The 24,993-nt window shown below is 35.9% G+C and overlaps 1 protein-coding gene across 1 annotated transcript in view; it reads left to right on the forward strand.

The window, feature by feature from the left end:
- Nucleotides 1–24,993, forward strand: part of LOC148956907 (band 7 protein AGAP004871-like) — a 227,806-nt gene that overhangs the window by 184,376 nt on the left and 18,437 nt on the right. Inside the window, exon 7 of the mRNA XM_089096831.1 lies at nucleotides 10,415–10,470. Within this exon, the coding sequence (XP_088952957.1) occupies nucleotides 10,415–10,470 (56 nt within the window). The remainder of the gene's footprint in view (nucleotides 1–10,414; nucleotides 10,471–24,993) is intronic.

Here is a 24,993-nt window from a genome sequence, read left to right on the forward strand (position 1 = left end):
CTCTCTCTCTCTCTCTCTCTCTCTCTCTCTCTCTCTCTCTCTCTCTCTCTCTCTCTCTCTCTCTCTCTCTCTCTCTCTCTCTCTCTCTCTCTCTCTCTCTCTCTCTCTCTCTCTCTCTCTCTCTCTCTCTCTCTCTCTCTCTCTCTCTCTCTCTCTCTCTCTCTCTCTCTCTCTCTCTCTCTCTCTCTCTCTCTCTCTCTCTCTCTCTCTCTCTCTCTCTCTCTCTCTCTCTCTCTCTCTCTCTCTCTCTCTCTCTGATTTTCTTATATAGCTTGCGTGGCACAAATTGTAGTCTTGATTTTGAAAGTATTACCCATATCACAAACATTGAGAATTAGATTCCAAATTTCCGTGGTCAAGGCACTAACCACGATGTGTATTTGCACTTCGAGCATTCCTGAGAGTTTCCTGTGTGGCACTATAAGTTTAATATTAAAACGGGGAAAATCTCCTACTGATTGTTTTTCATACCGGCCCATTACTTTCTCTAGTAATATAAGTAAATTACTTGAATATACAATTCTTCCCCATCTAACTATTTCAACTAATGTAGAAGAAGACCAGTTCGGTTTTGGCCTGAACTGCATTGTCAGCATCCTCATTCTATTTTAGCATCTCTTCTTCTGAAAAAAAAAATTCTAAGAGTAAAGGAATTTATATTTGTGGTTTAGATCTTTCGAAAGCACTTGACAGTGTAATCCGTTACCGATTTTTTTTATTCCCTCTTCATTTGCTTCTTCAGTCCCTTTATTTTACTTCTTCAGTATTGGAATTCTAATTCTTTTGTAGTTTAAAATCTTCTCCGACTACCATTGTTAAAGTTAAAAGAAGTGTAAGACAAGGTGGTATTTCGTCACCTATACTTTTTGAAATTTCGGTTTATGGTGTGCTTACGAAAATCTCCTCTATGTAATTTTCTAGTGTTTCAGACGTTTCTGTTTCTAATGCTTTTTCCGGCATTAGAAAAAGTATTGTTGCTAATGTTTCTAATGCTTCTAATGCTTTTTCCGGCATTGGAAAACTCATACTTCTCTTTGTTAAACGAAGAGAAGTGTGAGTTGTTTTTCTTCGCTTCAATTTCTCCGTATTCTCTTAATGTGATACTTTCCCTTTTGCTTCTGTGAATTCTTTGCGGTGGGCGAAACTCTTTCGAATAATCTTTCCAGTTTTCGTCAACGCACTGCTTCAAATATTTCTAAAAGAATGCAATGTTAAAATAAAAAGATGTCCCCAATCGAGGAAAATATAATTGACAGACACTGGCGAAACTCTATTCAACCTATTATGATCATATTATGATCATATTATGAACATTTTATGATCATATTATGATCGTACATATTTTATGATACATATTTTCTGATGGTATTATGATCATTCAGTCCTTTGGACGGCAGGAATTTCCCCCATCCTGAGAAAAAGGGATTTTAAAATAATCTGGAGTAGTTATTTCAGATATTTTAAGTTTCTTCTTTTAATTCCTTCTTGGACGCGTAACTGGATCCCAATTAATAAAAGTAAATATTAAATATTAATTATTAAATAAATATTAAGTAAATATTAAATATTAATATTAAAGTTGTAAAAGATACACAGGAAGAGCTCAAATACTGCTCTCGGTCGACTTTCTCCTTATAAGCGTCCTGATAAATTTTTTCTATAGTAAATATTTTTGGGTTTTTTCATGTTTTGTATATTTTTTGTGTGTGTATTGAATATCTTCTACATTTCATTCCAGTGTTTTTACATGTCAGCGTATTTAATTTACTTCCGCATTCTATTACTTATTGCACTGTGTTTTGTGGTTAATAAACAAATTATTTTAATTAACACATTTATAAGAGGTTTCAAGAGTCATGTTCTTGCTGATTCGTTGATCTCTTTATGGATTAGTAAGATCCATCAAGGAAACCATATTTGGGAAAAAAAAACTTTTGAATATTTGTATTAAGTAGAATTTAATTGGCGTTAACAGATGGATTAAGGACCATAAAGGGTGGGGAGAGTTTACTTGAAGTTTCGAAAGTATCAAAGTGCAGTTGACTGTGTAGTTATAACAGTTCTATTTGGCTAGATTGTGCTGGTTTCAGGGTACTCCTAGTCCAGGGTCAGATCTAGGGAGCTAGAAAGGGCAAGTGCCCCGGGTGGAACGCCTAGGGGGAACCAAAACAAGCTTAAATTGCATTATTTTTGGACAAAAATTGTAATATTTACAGTATCGATAGTGCGGCAGGGGGTGGCAAAGTCTACATTTGCCCCACTCCCCTTGAAAAAAAAACTAACTCTGGCCCTATCCTGGTGTTGGGTCCTGACTACCTGCCGATAAAAATGTCTTTTAAAGTGTAACAGACCCATTGAGCTAAGAATTTCAAGAAGACAACATAGTCAAGGTTGTGCTGTTAAAAGTTGAGTTCCATACAGATTTAGAGTAGTAGAAAGTATTAGCTAAAGAAGAAAAATAGGAGATTCATTAAAAACATAAGTGATAACCTTATGACGTTATAGTCATAACCAAATAGACGTTATGAGTTATAGTGATAACCAAATAGACGTTACCAATGCTCAAAATGGATGCGGAAGATGAATCTTTATTTACATAGTAAACTGTGGAAAAAAATCAGGGTTGGACCAAACATTGGAATTGCCTAGACAATCTTCAATTGAGGAGGTGTCTTTGTATTATGTATAAAAGCGGAAGAAAATAGCATTAGAAACTGCTGAAAATTCCAGAAATGTAAAAGGAATAACTTATAGAAAATAATAAAAAAAGAATATTTACGAACACTTCTTCCAAGGTGAGCATCCCGTTAGCGGTAACTTAGCGGAAAGTTATCGCAAAAAAGATGACAGAGAGAGAAAGAGAGGAAACGCATAGCCTGAGTCAGTAGGTGGTAGACGAAAACTTAGCAGAATTTCCTCTAAGGAAAAGGTTGTCAGTTCAAATGAATTTACTGAAAAAATGTGCATTGTCAGTTAAATATGGATATGCTGATATTTATTCCTTAAAATCTTAATTAATTTTTTATTTCTTAAAGTTTTAAAAGTGAAAACATTTAAAAGAATCTTTTCAGTAAAGTACAAATTATATTTTGGCTTTTAGAAAGCATAGGGTTTCGAACCCTGCTCAAATTAATTTCTGCTCATTTTGAGTTTGACTCATTTTAATTTCTGTTTGTTTGGGTTTCATTTATTTATTGATACTGATTTGTGGTAGTTGTATGCTTGGTTGATTATTTGATTATATTTTTTAATTTTTGGTTTAATGGAGTTCTTTACTTTTTTTTGAAAAACTTATTTTGTGCAAAACATTTTTTTTTTATTAATTTCTGTTCGTTTTAAATTAAAATATTCGTTTTCAGGGAGAAAGACTGAGCCTCTTCTGAAGTTAAACAACCATTCCTTCCCTAAAAACTTTAAATACCCCCTGGGCTTAACTTAAGACCCTTGCCCCTAATCTCTGGGTCTATTTCAACCCCAAAAGCCTTGTTATATGATATTCAGGCTATTTTGAATAGAATAGCTAACTCAAAACTTCTATTAGACATATTTTGGGACAACATGACATGTGTGTAGGAGGGATGAGGATAGCTTCCCACTGATCACTTTGAATCTTAAAAAGAGCACTAGAGCGTCTGATTACCAACCCAATGAGCCCCTTCGAAGTTTATATGACCAAACTTGCTATGAAATTCCTATATGTCCCCAGGGCATAACTTACAGCCCTTGCCCTGAGGGCTGGGGGGATTTGTTATTCTTAAACGCAGTCCTTTCTGAAAGGCTGAACAAAATGGCTAAATCTAAATTTTGATTGGAAGTGTTTGGGGAAAAGATAGGCGTGGAGGGGGGCATTTGCCCTCTGATCGCTTTCGACTAATAAAAAAGAATTGTTTCTATAACAATTTTATATGCCCCAAGGGCATAACTTACGACCCTTGTTCTGAGGGCTATGGGGGAGGGTTTCCATCCTCAGACATAATTTCCGGACCTTTCTACTACGTTAACAAAATGGCCATATCAAGATTTTGATCGGAAACGTTTATGGGTGAGGGGGGGGGGCGATTCTCCCTTCGATTACTTTTGACTATTAAAAAGGGCAATAGCCCTCTCAAATACCAATCGAAAGAGCCCATTTTGAAATTTTTACGACAAAACTTTCTATAAGACAATATATGCCCCCAGGGCATAATTTAGAACCTTAGCCCTGAGGGCTGTGGGGGGTTGTCATACTCAAAAACATAATTTCTGGACTCTTCAACTTTGCTAAACAAAATGGCTATATAAAAATGTTGATCGGAAGTGTTTGGGGACATCATGGGCGAGGGGCAGGGGGGGCATTCGCCCTCCGGTCACTTTTGACTAATAATAAGGGCACTAGCCCTCTCAATTCCTAATTGAATGAGTCCTTCTTGAAGTTTCTATGACAACGCTGGCAAAGACCTATTTCCAAAACTTTCAACTATGTTGAACAATATGTCTATCTCAAAATTTTCATTGGATGTGTTTGGAGAAATGGTGGACGTGAGAGGGGCGTTATTTGCCCTCCAATAACGTTCGACTATTAAATAGGGCACTAGCCCTTACAATTTCCATTTGAATGAGCCATTTTTGAGGTTTCTACGACAACGCTTTCTATAAAACCTTATATGCCCCCAGGGCATAACTTACAACCCTTGCGCTGAGGGCTGTGGGGGGAGTATCATCCTCAAAGACATAATTGACGGACTTTGCAACTACGTTGAACAAAATGGCTATCTGAAAATTGTTATTGTATGTGTATGGGGAAATAGTGGGTGTGGGAGGGGTGTTACTTTTCCTCCAATCACTTTTGACTATTAAAAAGGGAACTGGCCTTTCGAAGTTTTTGAAATTTCTACGGCAAAGCTCTCTTCAAAAACCTTATATGGCCCCAGGTATAACTTACAATCCTTACCCTTGGGGACTATGCGGGGGGGGGAGGCTATCATCCTCAAAAACATAATATCCAGAACTTTCAACTGCGTTGAAAGAAATGGCTGTCTAAAAATTTTAAATGGATGTGCTTTGGGAAATGATGGGCATGAGAGGGGGGCTAGTTGGTCTCCAATATCTTTCGACTATTAAAAAGGGCACTAGACCTTTGAATTTCCAATCAAATGAGCTTTTTAAAGTTTCAACGACAACACTTTCTATAAAAACCTTTATGCCCAGGGGATAACAAACAGCCCTTTCCCTGAGGGCTCTGAGGGGGTTATCATCCTCAAAGACCGAATTTCTAGAACTTTTAACTACGTTGAACAGAATCAAAATCTCAAAATTTTGATTGCATTTGTTTGGAGAAATTGTGAGCCCTTTTCGAGGATTTTACGACAACGCTTTCTATAAAAACCTTATATAACTTACAGGTATAACTTACAGCCCTTCCCCGAGGGCTGTAGGGGAAGTTTTATCCTCAAAGATATAATTTCCGGACCTTTCAACTACTCTGAACAAGATGTTAATCTTAAAATTTTGATTGGATGTGTTTGGGAAAATGGTAGGTATGGGAGGGGGGTTACTTACCTTTCAATGACTTTTGACTATTAAAAAGGCCGCTAGCCCTTTTAATTTCCGATCAAATTAGCCCTTTTTGAAGTTTCTATGAAAACATATTTTATAGAAACTTTATATGTCCCCAGGGCATAACTTACAACCTAGCCCTGAGGGGTTTGGAGGGTTTTTCATCCTCAAAGACATAATTTCCAGAATTTTCAACTATATTGAACAGAATACCTATCTCAAAATTTTGATTGAATGTGTTTGGGGAAATGGTGGGTGTGAGAGGGGGGCTCGTTGCTGTCCAATCACTTTCGACTCTTTAAAGGGCACACGCCCTTTCAATTTCCAATCAGAGGATAATTTTTGTGGTTTCTACGACAACACTTTCTATAAGAACCTGATATGCCCCCAGGGTATAATACCACCCTTGCCCTGAGAGCTCTGAAGGGATTATCATCCTCAAAGACCTAATTACCAGAACTTTTAACTACGTTGAACAAAATGGATATCTCAAAATTTTGATTGCGTATGTTTAGGGAAATGGTGGGCATTTCCAATAGAATGAGCCCTTTTTGAAATTTGTACAACAGCACTTTCTATAAAAACCTTATATGCCCCCAGGGCATAACTTACAACCCTTGCCCCGAGGGCTGTGTGGGGAGTTTCATTCTCAAAAACATAATGCCCATCTGGAAATGAACTATGTTGAACAAAATGACTATCTCAAAATTTGGATTAGATGTGTCTGGGGAAATGGTGGGCGTGGAAGAGGTGTTAGTTGCCATCAAATCACATTTGGCTATTGAAAAGGGCAAAAGCCCTTCCAATTTCCAATCGAATGAGCCCTTTTTGTAGTTACTACGACAACTCCTTCTATTCGAAGTGGCCTGGTCAAAACAAAACAAAAAATTAGAAATAAAATAAATAATAATACATTATGCCAACATCGTTCTTTACTTAGGCAGTGCTATTGCACATGAAAATCCCCACACAGCCCTCAAAGCAACGGTTGTAAGTTATGCCCTGGGGGTATATAAGGTTTTTATAGAAAGCGCTGTTGTAGAAATTTCAAAAAGGGCTCATTCTATTGGAAATTCACCAACCCCCCTCTCACGCCCACCATTTCCCTAAACATACGCAATCAAAATTTTGAGATATCCAGTTTGTTCAACGTAGTTGAAAGTTCTGGAAATTAGGTCTTTGAGGATGATAACCCCCTCAGATCCCTCAGGGAAAGGGTTGTAAGTTATTCCCTTGGGACATGTAAGGTTTTTATAGAAATTTTTGTTGTAGAAACTTGAAAAACAGCTCATTTGATTGGAAATTGAAAGGGCTGGTGCGCCTTTAAATAGTTCCCTTTTTAATAGTCGAAATTGATTGGAGAGTAACTAGCCCCCCCCCCCTCACGCCCACCATATCCCAAAACACATTTATTAGAAATTTTTAGATGGATATTTTGTTCAACATAGTTGAAAGTTCTGGAAAAAAGGTCTTTGAGGATGACACTCCCCTTGAGCCCTCAAGACTAAGGTTGTAAGTTATTCCCTGGGAGCATATAAGGTTTTTAATAAAAGCTTTGTTGTAGAAACTTGAAAAAGGGGCCATTCGATTGGAAATTCAGAGGGCTAGTGCCCTTTTTAACAGTCAGAAGTGATTGGAGGGTAACTAATCCCCCTCTCAAGCCCAACATTTCCCCAAACACATCCAATTAAAATTTTGAGATAGCAAATCTGTTCAACGCAGTTGAAAGTTCTGGAAATTATGTCTCTGAGCAGGACACTCCCCCAGAGTCTTCAGGACAATGGTTATAACTTATGCCCTGGGGGCATTTAAGGTTTTTATTGAAAGCTTTGTCGTAGAAATTGAAAAAGGACTTGTTCGATTGGAAATTCAAAGGGCTAGTGTCCTTTTTGATAGTCAAAAGTGATTGGAGGGCAAGTAACCACCACTCATGCCCATCTCTTCCCCAAGCACATCCAATCAGAATTTTGAAATTTTAAAAAAAGCTTTAAAAAGTTTTGGAAATTAGGTCTTAGAGGATGACAACCCCCCTCTCACGCCCACCATTTCCCCAAACACATCAAATCAAAGTTTTGAGATAGCCATTTTGTTCAACGCAGTTGGAAATTCTGGAAATTATGTATTTGAAGATGACAAACCCCCCAGAGCCCCCAGGGCAAAGGTTGTAAGTTATGCCCTGGGGGCATTTGAGGTTTCTATAGATAGCACTGTCGTAGAAACTTCAGAAGGGGCTCATTCAATTGAAGATTGAGGGGGCTACGGACCTTTTCAATAGGCGAAAGTGATTGGAGGGTAACTAACCCCCCTCTCACGCCCACCATTTCCCCAAACACATCCAATCAAAATTTTCAGATAGCCATTTTGTTGAACGTAGTTGGAAGTTCTGGACATTAGGTTTTTAAGGATGACAACCCCCCCCCCCCCCCACATCCCTCAGGGCTAAGGTTGTGAGTTATGCCCCGGGGGCATATAATGTTTTTAATGTTTTTATAGAAAGCATTGTCGTAAAAATTTCAAAAAGGCTCATTCGATTGCAACCTGAAAGGGCTATTGCCCTTTTTAATAGTCGAAAGTATTCGAAGCGAGAATTCCCACTCCCAAGCTCATCATTTCCCGAAATATTTCAAATAAATATTTTGATATGGCTCTCTTGTTCAACGTAGTTGAAAGGTCTGGAAATTATGTCTTTGAGGATGACAGTCCTCCCCCCATAGCCCTCAGGACAAGGGTCGTAAGTTGTGCCCTTGGGGAATTTAAGTTATGCCCTTGGGGAATCGCATATAACAATTTTTTATAGAAAGTTTTGTCGTAGAAGGTTCAAAAAGGGCTCATTTGATTGAAAATTGAGAAGACTAGCGCCTTTTTTATTAGTATAAAGTGATCAAAGGGCAAATCCCCCCCACCCGTCCCCCTGCCCAGCCCCAACCCTTCTCAAAGTCACAATATAATTTGTACTTTACTGAGAAAAATTCTTTTAAATGTTATCACTTTTCTAACTTTAAGAAATCAAAAATCAATTAAGATTTTAAGGAATTAATATAACCATATGTATATTAAACTGACAATGCAGATTTTTTTTTGAGTAAATTCACTTGATTTTTTTTCAGTAAAATACAAATTATATTCTGGCTTTTAGAAAGCTTGGGGTTTAGAACCCTACTCATATTAATTTCTGCTCATTTTGAGTTTGACTGTTATTTATTTTAATTTCTGTTTGTTTTGGGTATCATCTATTTATTGATACTGATATGTGGTAGTTACATTCTTGGTAGATTCTTTTATTTTATTTTTGTTCACTTTGGTTTAATGGAGTACTTTACTTTTTTTTAAAAACTTATTTTGTTGAAAAAGTTTTTTAATTATTGTCAGTAAATATGCAATCGTCTTAGGAATGTATGGTTTTTGAAAGAGTGTGTGACTAAAGTAGTCGTGATAAACCTTAAGCTTTATAAATGGATATTCCAAACCCAAATAGCAATGTCTTACTAAGCAGAGGCATGGGAATGGAGAACGCTGATAAGGTAGACTATTTATATTTGACATAGTATTCTAAGTAGCTGCCGGTAGTTAGTGATAAGTTTAACCATGCAGTATTAAAGGGATATTTCGAATTTAAATCGCCAAGGACCGGAAGGTTAGAAGAAATATTAAAATACTGGAAAATCATTCTACGAAGTACCATGCTAGTAAGGAATACATATTGGGATATGCTAGTAGACAACAGGAAAGGTTTTTGGCTATCCAGGTCAAGGCGATTACTGATAGGTGGGGCTTTATAGAACATTTTAATACGACGAATTTAGCCAATTCGTGTCAGGGATAGTTGCAAAAATGTACAAGATAAACTAACAGTGCGGGAAATTAAAAGCAAGCAGAGTCAGAAGTCAATTTTAGCGTCTCATAGATTGTATGAACTAAAAAGGCATGGGAGAGGAGGTTATTTGAAAATGGGGAGGGAAAGGAAGGATGTAAGGTGATAAATCTCAATTTTTGGTAATTTTTGGGGTATTAGTGAGAGGAGGATTTTAAATTATAGGACTAAAAATAGTCCTTGTCAGTACTGTCTGTGCGGAGAGGGGAAGATCCTTTGTATTTTATTGGCATTTGTAAGGAGCTAGTGGATTGGAGATCTAGTTTTGTTTTTGCGTATTTTGTTGGGGTTGGTTGGTTTTAAATGATTTTGAAAAGTAGAAATTCGGAATATTTGAAAAAGCCGGTTAATCCTATCCACGTGGGCATTCCAAATAAAGAAATTTGTTTGATAAATTATGAGTAGATTAAGGCTAGAGAGGTGTTTCTTTAATATTATTATTATTATTATGGGTACGCAATTATGTGTCATTTTTTGTGTTATTAGGATCGTTTTATGTGTCTTATTCTGTGTGCTTTTTATACTAATTGTTGTGTGTTTTTATTGTTATTATGTACGTTTTAATTCTGTGCGTAAGCATTGTTCTTCTTTTTTTCCATACCCCAATGAGCAATGAGTTATTTCATTTTTTATTTTTGTTTCATTTATTTTTGTACTAATTTTATATTATTATTAAATCATTAAATTGTTCTTGCTATGTATTACGGGTTATTTTTGTGTTGTGTGCTATTGTTATATGAATGTTATTATTATGTGCTTAAGTGATTTTTATCTTTTTTTTTCTTTTTTTTGCCATATCCCAGAGGGTTTTAGTCGCAATTAATATGTATCTATGTGTATATTCTTTTTACTACTTCAATTGGTGCAATACGAAAAGCAAAACCACCTACTTCGGCTTTATTTTGTATATCCTCTGTTCCACTCTCCAGTTTGTTATCATTGCACTTTTATGCATGCTCACAAATTACTCATATTAAAATTACATCTTGTAATATCTAAATATTTTAGGCAGCTTTAGACGATGCAACAGAAAATTGGGGCATCAAAGTTGAAAGAGTTGAAATGTAAGTATATTTTGGTACTAAGTAAAATAGCTAGAAATAATTATCAGAACAAGTAATTTCTATTTTCAAAACATGTTTAAGATATCCTAAATAGCTTTCTTAATTGAGACCTTTTTCTAAGACTGGCTGAACAAAGAGTCATGTGCCTCCAATGTGTTGATCCTTTTTTTTTCTTTTGATGGCCATTTCAAATGGAACTGAAAACTTCTTTGGGGCTTCATTCGATAGGAAATTGATATTTTTAAAGCCTATTTTAAGATTCAACAGTGATTGGGGGTGTCCAGTCCCCTCCTATGCACCTTTTCGATACCGGGACTGCTTGAAACTACCCGTGACGAAGGATTAAAATTTTTAAGATTTCCATTTTGTTTAAAGTTGTCAAATGGTGGTTCCATGGAGGATATAACCCCCCCTAACGACCCTAAATCTTCCACTGGTATGCTTGACCTTGGATGGGATGGGAAGTGAAATGCTTGATCTTTGATGTTCGATTGGCTGAGAACTATAGCCGTGAAAACTATAGTTATATAAAACTATTTAACCTTGAGCCCTATAGCCGTAGAGGCCTCCACCCGGGGAAACTTTAGGTAAAGTAGTTGATAGAAAGGACAAAACGTTTTTCTGATCTGTTTGAAACTTTAATTTATTGATCATGGGAGTCTCAATACGCTACGAAACAAATAAAAAAAAAAATATTGGTCTCCCTAATAAAGGACCATTAAGGGTAAAAAAAAACTTATTCCATCGGACGACTTGAAAGTTAAGTCCATAGTTTTCTGGAGTAAAGGAGCCTTTTTGTACAGAAAAATAGGCTATTTTATTTCAATTGAATTAAAACATTGATTATTCATTTTAAATTATTTTAGTTTTAGGATTTATCTATTTATCCATAGCAGTATCTTTCATATCAATGTTTGATGGGATTATTTGTTTTAATTTGTTTTTCACTTTAGGGTTTATTTACACACTCGTAGTGAATTTTATTCATTTTATTTTCAAATTCTCCTTAAATTAAAACTACTGTTTAAATTATTAACCTGAATCTTCAGTTTTGTTTGAGAAACATTTTCTATGAATGTGTTTCAGAAAATTAATTCATTGAAAGAAATTAACATTGTCAGTATTTGATATGGACCTAGTTTCTTATTTTTCATTATCAGTTTGTTGTAAATCAATGGAGATTATTTACTAAGGATTATATCTTAAACAATTCTTCTCAAAGAAGTTTCTCAAAGAAAGTAAAGTAATGATATAGGTAATAAAATTCAATCATGTTCAAAGTCAAACTTAGAAGTGGCATAGATTATCACAATTGAGAGTGAAGCTCTAGAACTTCCAAACAATAGAGAGTAATTTCCACTTTGCATAATATGCACTTCGAACCAGATTGCTTTTCAGAGTTAAAGAAAAGAATAAAAGTTTTATTTGGTTTCAACTTAATTTTAAAACTATTAAAGTCCCTCTAAGTTTTGTCAAGAAGTTTTCCTTTTGATGCTATTCTATTCAATGATATAGATATTTAAGTGTAAAAAAAAAGTCTTTTTATTAAATTATCCGCTGATACTTAGCATTATTAAAAGAGGGCAATGTTTCAAATATATTCTTTTTCAGTAAAGCACATGAGATAGAAGTCGAAGTTGGGCTAGTAATCACCTTTAACCAATAAACAGCGATAGAAATGTACGTTTCCAGCTCAATGAATCCCTTTCAGAATGTTTACAACAACTCCGTTTATATGAAGTGGCTGTGGAAAAAAAAGAATTAAATAATTAACACATCGAAGCCATATCATTCTCTGCCTATAAACTGCTATTGTACTGCCTACGATAATAAGACATCGCAAGAACAAATTTGAAGATTAAATTTAAAGAAAAATACTTGCATCTTTGCCTAGCTAGGAGGATTTTAGACATCATGTTCAAAATTCCCGTGAACCATACAAAAATACCCCGACGAGAACTTGCATTTCAACTTTTCCTGGAAATTTTCACTCAAATAATCTGGTTTATAGTAACATAATCAAAAAGGTCAAGTGTCTTACCATCAGACTATCATGTGGATACCATGTTAGCTTATGGACCGTTTTATAATCAAATGCTGTACTGGTTATAACTAGATTTATATACATACAAAATTGCAGTAGTCTGTAGCCATTGATATTTTCTTTTCCTACATCAAAGTTACATTGGCTACGATATCATCTTTCTATATTTCTACAAATTCGGGCGCTAAAATATCCCAATAAAAACACCATATTTGTACCTGGGACCCTACCTATTTGATGCTGTAACTGTAAGTAAACTTCATCTGAAGCACTACCATCTCCATCAGTTGGTTCTACAGGGGTATAAGCTACTATGACTGGTACCCAGCACTTATTACCCATAAAACGAGCAATTAGCATTTTATTACTATTACCTTCCAAACCTAAGCAGGGTTTAGCAGCCTCCTTATTCATCATTAGCCCTACTCACTATCTATGTACCCCATCCTTTCTGCCTGAATAAATCAATTTTTATATTACCTAATTTTTTGTTTCCTTCCCCTGGGATGGGATTTTCTGAAACTCCTAATAAGTCTAGTTTTAAGCGTCTTTTAGTGTTAAGTCTAGTGTTAAAAGTCTTTTTATTCTTTAACGTCATTACATTCCAAGTTGTATTTTCATATTATTTAAATCATTGAAACTAGTTTGGTCTCAAGGAAAGCAATGGTCTCAGAACCAGTGCAGGACGGGGACCAACACATCTTCTCAGGTCTATACCGAAATGCTTAAGGTGGCTTATAACCGGACAGCAAGAAGTCCCAGGGACCTCCAGTTGAATGGAGGCTTTGTGTAATCCCTTGCCCATCTTGGTCACAAAATGGTTTTAAGCACTTGGAGATGCTCTTCTATCAACAAGAGTCGAAATCCTTCACAGACAGCTTCAATTCTATTACCTCATAGTAATTATATATTTATGACTACAAGCACTATGCTACTAGCGAGAGGCAACCCATAATACAGTAATTAGCCAAAAAGAGGCTTTTCATCCCGAAAACGCCCACCAAATCAGACCAAGCCCAGAAGAATTATCCATTAATCAGAATCCCGTGCGAATGCTCTGTCGTCGACTAGGCTATAGTTTCATTGAAGGGTTCCACTCCTCAAGTGAGAATAGAATTGGCAGCCCCAGTCTGGCGGTTTAGTGCACGACTGGCGGACAAGATAAGGCAGGCTGAGTGGGATAAGTGCTATGCAAGAGAATAACACTGCTGAGGTTAAGGTAGGAAGTGAGGTTAGTAGGTGGTTTCGCATTAAATCAGGAGTTAAACAGGGTTGTGGTCTATCCCTTCTCATAAGGATAATTTTGATGAAATATGTGTTAAGGATCACAGGAAAGGAGTAGGGAGGCCTTAGAAGGTACTGTACGAACACATGTGCTGCCATCTATAATCAAGTCTAACGCTGACAGGTTATAATTTATTCATGGATTATTGATCGACTCTAACGGGTCAATTACACCTCTTTCAAGGTCAATTTATTTGTTGTTTCTAAGTGTATTGACTCCGGGACGAAGTTTGCACATGCGCACTGAATTCTAACGGGGCAATGCATTGATCCACTAGAGTGAAAGTAGTTTTCTGAGAAGTCAATTACATAATCGGCGGGGAATTATTGATTCTAACGGGGACAAAATCACGTGTCTCATTCTAAGCCAATCAGGAAAGTTATGTAAGGTTTCCCATTACATCACAATTTGCCCTTGAGATTTTGTATATAACGGACATGCGTTGAGGTTAAATTATCATATAGATAGTCTCAAGACATTATGGATAGAGGATCAAATATTGATGAGTTGGAAACTTTATCTACATCGATTTATAATGTGAGTTCTGTTTAGTAAATTTTCTTAGTTTATTTCCAAATAAAATCATTTTACATAGTCCCCTTCAGTATATTCAAATTCAGGTAAACCCCCACTCCCCCCTCCCACAAAATAATCTCCACTATGTGATGTTTATAGTCGATAGAACGCGTAAAATACACTCTTTTTACCATGTAAACCACCCCCTCCCCCTCCCAGTTTATTACTTTAATTCTTTCATTGGAAATAATTCCATTTTTTGATAAATTCTTGGTTTCTATGCTTCTACCTAAAAGTGACAGACAACTTCCGTCAACTCTTAATATACTGGCCCCCTTATGACGCTAAACCACTAAAATTTAAATAGTGATAATTATTGACACCCGTCAAGTGCACTTCCTGCTTATTAATTTTCATGAATTACGATAGCGGCTTAGCCAAAGGTTTTCGCTGAAAAAAGATACTTTTTTCCAGTCAAATTAAAAACAGTAAATCCTTTGAATTGCAAGGGGGGATGGGTGTTAGTTTCATATAGTATTTGTTTTCCATTTTGAGTACTCGATGTTTATATGGGGGAGGAGGGAAGGGACAATGCCTCGATTCTAACAGCTTCATTGTAAGGTGAAAACAAACTGTTTTTTCGTGTGAACTGCAAAAAGATTGTTGCTTGTGCTCACCAGCGTGCCATTTATGTAGACACTGATTTGACGAATAAATTACCTTTCATATCTATATAACCCTGAAGTTTAGTGTTTGATTATATTTTAATTATACCATACTTATGGCTGGATATTTTGATATCCATATTTTAAATCTTTGGCCTGGATTTGATGCAGCTTTTGACCCTAAAGAATAATGCTAGTTTTTTTAAACTTTAAACGCACCTTAGCTCTTTTTGCTTTACTGAAAAGGAGGGAGGAGGCTTTGTAGAATGGGATGGATATACCTGTGATCTATTAAAAGGCATTGAGAATAAGAAGGAGACCACTAATATCACCAGGGAAATTAAAGACATTGTGTTATAGATTTCAGAAATAAAGTTTCATGTATTTATTATTTTTTTAGGCTTAAGGGTCGAGGTTTGAGAAGTTTAAGAGACTATTTTCCCTATTTTAATATATTTATTCAGATGAATACTGACTCAATATGGGTACAACCTGATAACCAAATTCGGTATTTGTTATCTACCAGAAACTTCACAGAAAATGAACACGGTCCATCCTACTGCAAAAGGTTAGGTTAGATCGTTTTCAGACTAGACAATACAAATGGAAAAAAAACATGAAATGGGTTATAAAAGAATAAGACGCGCTATTTAAGGGAAAATGAGAGGAGAGGACTCCAGGGGAGGAGGGAGCGTCTTTGAGGGATGGAGGGCCAGTTTTTGGTCAACAACTCAACATTAACTTTTTTTCCACTGGATCGTTTTCAGACTGGACAATGCAAATGGGAGAAACCTGAAATGGGTTATAAAAGAATATAATAAAAAATAATAGCACGCGCAATTTAATATAAAATGAGAGGAGAGGACTCCAGGGGGGAGGGAGTGTCTGAGGGACGGAGGGCAGTTTTTTGGTCCACAGCTCAACATTAACTTTTTTCCGCTGTTATATTTATAAATTTTTTTTTCGTTGCGCAAATCAGTAGTTTTCAAGTGTAGATTTAATGTTATCCAGCCTCCTTAAGTGAAAATGAATTATTCAAAGATGTATTTGTTAGAGTGTCAGAAACCTTACATATTTATTTAATTTAAGCCCTTTTTTTCAGCTATAAAAATGTTTGGTGTGATTTACACATTAATATATTGGTCTGAAATATTCCTCAACTGGCATTATTTTCGAAGCAGCTTTCTTACTCCTAGACGAACAATGGCGTGAGATTCATAACTATAAATGGAATGTCAGATACAATATGTATGAGTATATGTTAAGCTGTATATGTTAAAGGAAACGTGCCAACTGATAAACTCTTACTAGAAAAATGTGATAAAGACATAGCATTATTCAATTTAGAAGACTTCAAATGTGAGAAATACCTGCATTCAGTACATGATCTTTTGATCTTTTGTACATGTAGATGAAGTTAGATATTTTGCTCAATGGGTACCCGAAAAGATACCTGACATGGAAAAATGCATCAGATATCCAAAGAAATAAACTCATGCTCCTCCTCATATCAAATGGATTAAGCTATTTTTTTTTAATATTTCATATTTTTTCAAAATGGTTTTTAATATGTTTAAGCAATAAACATCTTAAGCCTCAGTCGTCTTTATTCTTTAGAATAGTTCATCGCCATGAAATTATATTTTCAGATTCAACATGCCAGGGAACACAATTTCAAGTTCAGCATGTTGGAGAACCCTAAATGGTCATCCCTAAAAAGGTAAGTTAACCCTAAAAGGTTAAAGAATTTTTCTGAAATCACACTTTCAGATTCAGCATGTCAGGAAACACACTTTCAGGTTCAGCATGTAGGAGAACCCTAAATGGTCATCCATAAAAAGGTAAGTTAACCCTAAAAGATTAAAGAATTTCTATGAAATTAAACTTTCAGATCCAGCATGTCAGGGAACACACTTTCAGGTTCAGTATGTAGGAGAACCCTAAACGGTCATCCCTAAAAAGGTAAGTTAACCTTAAATGGTTAAAGAATTTCTCTGAAATTACATTTTCAGATCCAGCATGCCGGAGAAGTCATACACTACTTTATAACTTCTGTTATATCCCAACACTAAATTTTCTTAAAGAAGAGAAAGATTTAGCTCAATTCTGAAATTTATCAAAGAAAATGAAAAAAAGCTTCCATTTCAGTTCTTATTTTTCTCAAAGAGATGAAAAATTTAAAGTTCTGTTCCAAATTTTTCATAGAAGATAGAGAAAAGTTATACTTTGATCGTGAATATTCGCCATGAAGATAAGGAGCTCCACTTTAATTCTGATTTTTCTCGAAGAAGTGCAAGTGTTCAAGTTCTCTTCTGAATTTTATTAAAGAAGAGAAAAATTTAGCTCAATTCTGAAATTTACCATTGAAAATGAAAAAAGCTTCCACTTCAGCTCTTAATTTCTCAAAGACATAAAAAATTTAAAGTTCTGTTCTAAATTTTTCCATAGAAGATAGGAAAAGTCATACTATGATTGTGATTATTTTTCATGAAGATAAAAAGTTTCACTTTAATTCTAAATTTTCTTAAATTCAGTTCCAATTTTTCTCATAAATGAAAAAATTTAAAATTCTGTTCTAGATTTTTCATAGAAGATAGAAAAAAGTTATACTTTGATCGTGAATATTCACCATGAAGATAAGGAGTTGCACTTTAATTCATAGTTTTCTCGAAGAAATGCAAAATTTTCAAGTTGTCTTTTGAATTTGCTTAAAGAAGAAAAAGAGTTAGCTCAATTCTGAAATTTACCAATGAAAATGAAAAAAGCTTCCACTTCAGTTCTTGACTTCTCAAAGACATGAAACATTTAAAGTTCTGTTCTAAATTTTTCCGTAGAAGATAGGAAAAGTTATACTATGATTGTAATTATTTTCCATGAAGATAAAAAGTTTCACTTTAATTCTAAATTTTCTTAAAATCAGTTCCGTTTTTTCTCAAAGAGATGAAAAAATTTAAAGTTCTCTTCCAAATTTTTCATAGAAGACAGAAAAAAGTTATACTTTGATCGTGAGTATTCACCACGAAGACAAGGAGCTCCACTTAAATTCTGAGTTTTCTCGATGAAGTGCAAAATGTTCAAGTTCTCTTCTGAATATTCTTAAAGAAGAAAAAGAGTTAGCTCAATTCTGAAATTTACCAAAGAAAATGAAAAAAGGCTTCCACTACAGTTCTTAATTTCTCAAAGACATAAAAAATTTAAAGTTCTGTTCCAAATTTTTCATAGAAGATAGAAAAAGTTATACTTTATTTCTGAGTTTTCTCAATGAAATGCAAAAATTTTCAAGTTCTCTTCTGAATTTTCTTAAAGAAGAGAAAAAAGTTAGCTCAATTCTGAATTTTACCAAAGAAAATGAAAAAAGGCTTCCACTGCAGTTCTTAATTTCTCAAAGACATAAAAAATTTAAAGTTCAGTTCCAAATTTTTCAGTAGAAGATAGATAAAGTTATACTTTGATCGTGAATATTCACCAAGAAGATAAAGGGCTCCACTTTAATTCTGAGTTTTCTCGAAGAAGTGCAAAATGTTCAAGTGCTCTTCTGGATTTTCTTAAAGAAGAGAAAAAAGTTAGCTCAATTCTGAAATATATCAATGAAAATGAAAAAAGCTTCCACTTCAGTTCGTAATTTCTCAAAGACATAAAAAATTTAAATTTCTGTTCTAAAGTTTTCGGTAGAAGATCGGAAAGTTATACTATGATTGTGATTATTTTCCATGAAGATAAAAAGTTTCACTTTCATTCTAAATTTTCATAAATTCAGTTCCGATTTTTCTCAAAGAGATGAAAAAATTTAAAGTTCTGTTCCAAATTTTTCGTAGAAGATAGAAAAAAGTTATACTATGATAGTGAATAGAATCATACAGCTTAAATTTACAGATTGAAAAGCTTCAAAAGATGCTGGGAGTCTAATTTGATTCGGCCATTCATCGCCTTTGGTCAGGGATGCGCGCGCAAGCGCGCTTCTTTAAGTGTATTCATTAATTTGTAAGAATTTTGTCTTTAGTTCCATTTAAAGTTCCTTTTGTAGCGTGTATTGAATACAGTAAGATTTTTTATACTATATAATCTTTGACTTTTCAGCCTAGGTCGAGTCTAGAGAGAGATAGTTAGAAATATTACCGGTAACCCTTGGCCTTAAAGGTGGCCCCTGGGACCATTCGATCACGCTAGTAGACACGGAACCGTTGGAGTAACCGCGGAAATCCCACTACTTTGGGCCAAGAAGGGGTTCTCCCCGTCGAGCAAGTGGCATAGCAACCTTTTTGCGCCATTTTTGCATCAATAAGTGGTGATCCCCGTAGATTACCTCACAATAAGTGGTGCCAGCGGTACTTACACACCAATAAGGGGTGGCAGCTAGAAAAGCAGCTATCAACAGCACTGATAGCAAAAGAATTTTGCGTTTTCGAAGAGACGGGTTAATTTGGCCTAGAAAGTAGCCTATTGTGGTAACATATAAAAAGACAAAAATACGCAATCAATTAATAGAATTATGAAGGTCTATAATGGGCTGTGTGTCTTGCTAGACAAATATAAAAAAGAATAACATGAAATTAATGAGTTGAGTTTACAGCGGGAAAATCTCCGTATTTAAAAGTATTACAGGGTTTAAGGACAGATAAGAAAACGTTGAAAGTTGGGTTATTATTTGAGTGAATTGGCGGACTTAGATATAATCTTCAGTGACGAAGGTTGTAAGAGTATTGAGGACGGCAAATTAGGAGAATTTGTCAGTTTGTGCGCACATTGGACAAGGAAGGTGGGAGGCGCCTGTCCTATTGAGTAATCAGCCCAGGAGGAGATTATATTTGTAATACGAGTATCCAGGGAGGATACGTGATTTATTTTACAGGCTAGTTCCCCTGTTTGAGTTTAGTCCAACTAATTCACTAGTGGAATATTCGCGCGTTTTTTCAGTTTATTTTCTTGTCCAGCCCCTGTTAATTCGTTTTTCGGAGATATATTTCACTCGCGTAAAACTGCTTGTTGTGAAAGAAGTCGTTATTCCCTAATGAAGTCTAGACATTCCGGTTATTTGAAAAATTGTTGAACTGGCCAAGATTGACTAATTGAATAAGAGATAATATAATCGGTAAGAAGTATACACGGTAAAATGAGGGGGTACGAAATAAACAAGAAGAAATAATATGTGAAAAAACAAGACGAACTCATCTCTCAGAGGCTGTGCCAAATGAAGGGGAGTTGCGGGACAGAGATAGTACGGATATGGAACAAATTAATTCAGAAAAAAAATAATGACACATGGAATTTTGAAATAATGTTGGACAGAGACAAGATTAAATCAAGACCGAGAAGGGCGAGTGAAGCCCATAGAAAAAGTAGGAAAATAGAAAGAAAGACAAACATGGACGCCTTTGAGAGAGAGCACCAAGAATATATGAAAAAAATGCAGGCTGAGAAAGATGAAATTAGAAAGAATAGAAAACAGGACGAAAGGGCTAGAGTAGCCTATAAAGAAAGAGACAATACGAATAGAGAACGAACAGGTTCAGAAAACAAATTAAGAAGAAATAATGATAGACGAAATAAAAATAGTCCGAGTTGAAGGAGCAGTGTTGAATCGAGATCCAGCAGGGGCTCGCGAAAAAGTACCCAAATAGATATGAGACAACAACTATTAAATTTCATGGAGAAAGAAAGAGAGAAAGATAGACAAGAAAGGGAGAAAGAGAGGATAGCCAGAGAGGTAGCCGAAAGAAAGCACCTAGAGTATAAGAAAAAATTTCAGGATGAGATAGATCAAATTGAAAAAGGTAGTCAAGCCAATGAAATACTTCATCAGGCCTGTATGGACAAAATTGAAAAAGATAGTCAAATCAATGAAATACTGCATTAGGTCCGTATGGACGAAATTGAAAAAGATAAACAAGCCAATGAAATATATCATCAGGCTCGTATGGAAAAAATTGAAGCCCGTAAGGGAATGTCAATGAGTGAGAAATTATCAGACATTCATTACACATTAAATGCTAAAACGGAAAATCATGCTACTTCGTTGGCAAGGCGGGGAGGTGGACCGGCCGATAAAACAAATTGGGAGGCTCTTTCACCCTGTCGGAAAAACGAAATACTTGATACTCGGGTTCAAAATGTTGATAATCCACAAAAATGGGATGCGGAAGTAAAAAGTCTACAAAATCTTGAAAAAAAGACGCGCGAGAATGATTTTTCGTGAAAATTTCCAGAAAATGGAAAACTTGAAAACACTTTTAATGAATATGAGATGCTAACAAGTACAGGCCAAAATGAAGCGCTGATTGTACCAGAGAATAAGGAGACGAAATTTATTGTACGCGCTTTTCCTCGTAGAGTGCGAGAAATTTTAGTACAATATGAAATACCAAATGTCGGAGTTCAGTTCCCATTTGATGACGAAATATTTGTTTCTGCGGTAAAAGTAAAGAAGACTAAAAGAGAGAAAAAACGTGCAAGACGGAACTACAATAAAGAAATGCAGTCTAAGATAGTGGACACTCGAGTCCAATTCAGATTTCATGACGATTTATTTAATGCTACTACAAAAGAAAAGAAAACTAAGAGAGACAAAAGAGATATTAAATGGAGCTACAATGAAGTAATGCAGTCAAATATGGTGGACAGTGGAGTCCAAATCAGATTCAACGATGATTTATTATTTTGAGCGAATGACAAAATTGAGAAAGTAGAGATGAAAAGAGAAGTAAACAAAAGAGACAAAATTTTGAGATTCAGCCTGCAGTGGCGAAAAATAAAAAAATGTTGGATGGGCTATACTACTACTACTACTAACAACTCAACGCAGCACCAAGCCGCCTGAGGTCAACGCAGCTACGCACGCTCCTCCTCCACCCCAATCTATTCAAAGCCTCTCTTTTTACACCCACCCAAGAAGTTCCCATTTCTTGTAAATCTTTCCTTATGACGTCCTCCCACCCCAGGCGGGCACAACCTGCTTTCCGTTTAGCCCTAGATGGTTGGCCGAAAAGAACAATCTTCGGCAATCTGTCATCCTTCATCCGCACAACATGCCCTAACCACCTCAACCTTTCTTTCATTATAGACCTAGAAAGCAGTATTGAACCACACTTTTCGTACAGCCTACTGTTTGAAATACGGTCAGTCAGTCGGGTACCCAGAGCAATCCTTGAGCAATTTCTCTGGAAAACATCTAGCAAATCTTCATCCGGTTTTCGGAGCGCCCATGCTTCAGAGCCATATTTGACCACTGTCATCACTGTAGCTTCTAATATTCTAATCTTGGTTTGCAGACTTATCTTCCTATTCTTCCAGACTTTTTTTAAATGTGAAAAAGCACCCTCAGCCTTGGCTATTCTACATTTAACATCTTCACTGCTCCCACCATCATTACTAATAATACTACCAAGGTAAGTGAAGCTGCCCACCTGATCAACCTTTTCATTACCCAACGTCACCTTTTCATCTTCACTTATTCCTAGCCTTAGTGACTTAGTCTTCCTAACATTAATTTTCAAACCAATACTAGCACCTTGAACTAGCAAAACCTCTAAAACTTCATTCATTTTGCTCACACTTTCATCTAGGATGCTTAAATCATCAGCATAATCCAAGTCCAGGAGACTTTTTCCTCCCCATTTAATTCTGTGGTCTCCCATTGCCTTTCCTGTGAATCTTAAAACAAAGTTCATCAAAATAATATAAAGGGGGATAGAACACAACCCTGTTTAACTCCTGATTTAATAGAAAACCAGCTGCTAACCTCATTTCCTACCTTAACCGCAGCAGTGTTATTCTCGTACATAGCACTAATCTCTTTAATGTATTTGTCTGGTATACCATACAAGGATAAAACCTTTACTAAAGCTGTTCTATCAACAGAATCGAACGCTTGCTCATAATCTATAAAACTGAGGACCAAAGGTGTTTGAAAACTTAGGTACTTCTCAATTATTAGCCTAAGAGTGAAAATTTGGTCAACACATCCTCTACCTTTTCTAAAACCGCACTGCTCTTCTCTTAAAACTTTGTCTACGGCATCTCTCAGTCTAAAAAGTATCATATTACTAAGCAATTTGCTACCTACAGAGACCAGACTAATGCCTCGATAATTACCAAACTCCCTTTTATCACCTTTCTTATAAAGTGGCTTAATTAAGATTTCACTAAAATTGTTAGGTACTTCCCCTTTTTCAAAAATCATTTTCATAATCTTCACTAACTTATTTCTAACCTCAGAGCCACCATATTTAAGAAACTCATTTACCACCCTATCAGCACCTAGAGCCTTATTATTTTTTAATCCTTTTAGTACTGTTGCTAATTCCTCCTCACAAAACAAATCTTCATTCACATCCAAGGTATCACAAACTTTTTCATTTGGATGGGCTATGCTTGATAATATAAATAATAGGGGGGACAAAGAGGTCCAAGAGCCACTGGGAAAACTACGAAATTACAATAAGACAAAAAAACTTAGGAGGGAGGAGAAAACCCATGACATATTAAGAGAAACTACAGATAATCATGACAGAGAATTGACTTGTCAACAACGGGTTACGGAAAGATTCGAAGGTACTGACTTTTGGGTTGGATCGAAGAGATTTGGGAAGAAATCTGATATTGGTCTAATCAACTCAAAAGAGTGCTTTTTCCTTTATGAGGGGGAGGAATTCCTTGGGGAAGATCCCCTGCGGGAAGACGTGAAAGATTGCCCTTTTCCTCAATGCACAACTGGCGGACAAGTTTTGATCCCTTTAATGAAGCCTTGTCTTTCCAGTCTTCAATATTATCTTCATCCCTCATCGCCGAGCATTATTCATTCAATTATTTTGGGGGACAAGACCCAGAAAAAAGCGATTCAAGGTTCGCTTAGATTTTTACTTCATTTTCCTGAACCCCTATCGTTGTCACTGGCATTTGTATTTTTGGCCTTGGATTGTTTGAAATTATGCCAAGGGGCAATTTACTTTTTATTGAGACTTGGGGTTGTTTCCACAGATGGAAATTAAGAGGCTAGTGCAGCCAAATTTTTCATGATGGCTGGCATCATCGAAAGTGCCAGGAACTGATTCTCTGCTCCTCTCAAATGTAAATTCGTAAGAGCAAGAAAATTTTTGTTTTTGATTGTGCTATGCACAATGAATTTCTGCGAATCTTGGGAACTTCAATTTTCAAAACCAAATGCGGATGCTATGCGATCTAGACCATGGTGGTTCTACGGCAGAGACGTGGGGATGATTACGAATCCTCCGCCAAGCGGTGGAAGTACACGCATTGGTGGAAGAAAGAAGAGAAGATAAACAAGTTTGGTGATTTTGAAGTTGATGTTATTTATTTTTTGTTTCTGTTTTGTGCTCTGACTATGGCGTGATGGCGGTCATTTTTCTTAGGAGGGAGCTGTTGGGACCTTTGGCCCCTTTTGTTTCAGAAAAATGTCCTTTTTATAAATTTAACTTCGTTTATGTTAAATATCTAAATCCCGCGAAAGCTTTTATTACGATGTTTGAAGAATCCACTAATTAGTGAGCGTCTGAAAAAGCCAGTTGAGCGATGACTCATACAGCGTAAATCTACAGCTTGAAAAGCTTCAAAGGATGCTGGGAGTCTAATTTGATTCGGCCATTCATCGCTTTTGGTCAGAGGTGCGCGCGCAAGCGCGCGTCTTTTGTATTCGTTAATTTGTAAGAATTTTGTCTTTAGTTCCATTTGAGTTCCTTTGTTGCGTCTCTTGAATACAGTAAGATTTTTATACTATATGATCTTTGACTTTTCAGCCTAGGTCGAGTCTAGGGAGAGATAGTTAGAAATATTACCGGTAACCCTTGGCCTTAAAAGTGGCCCCTGGGCCTCCCGTACCCCCCCCCCCCCTTCAATAAGTTGTGCCAGCGGTACTTAAATACACTTCAATACTGTGATTATTTTCCATGATAATAAAAAGTTTCACTTTAATTCTAAATTTTCTTAAATTCAGTTCCGATTTTTCACAAAGAGATGAAAAAATTTATAGTTCTGTTCCAAATTTTTCGTAGAAGATAGAA

The sequence above is a fragment of the Artemia sp. Qi Xiang Cuo genome, chromosome 1 (assembly GCF_049724085.1).
Source record: "Artemia sp. Qi Xiang Cuo chromosome 1, ASM4972408v1, whole genome shotgun sequence".
Lineage (NCBI taxonomy): Eukaryota > Metazoa > Arthropoda > Branchiopoda > Anostraca > Artemiidae > Artemia > Artemia sp. Qi Xiang Cuo.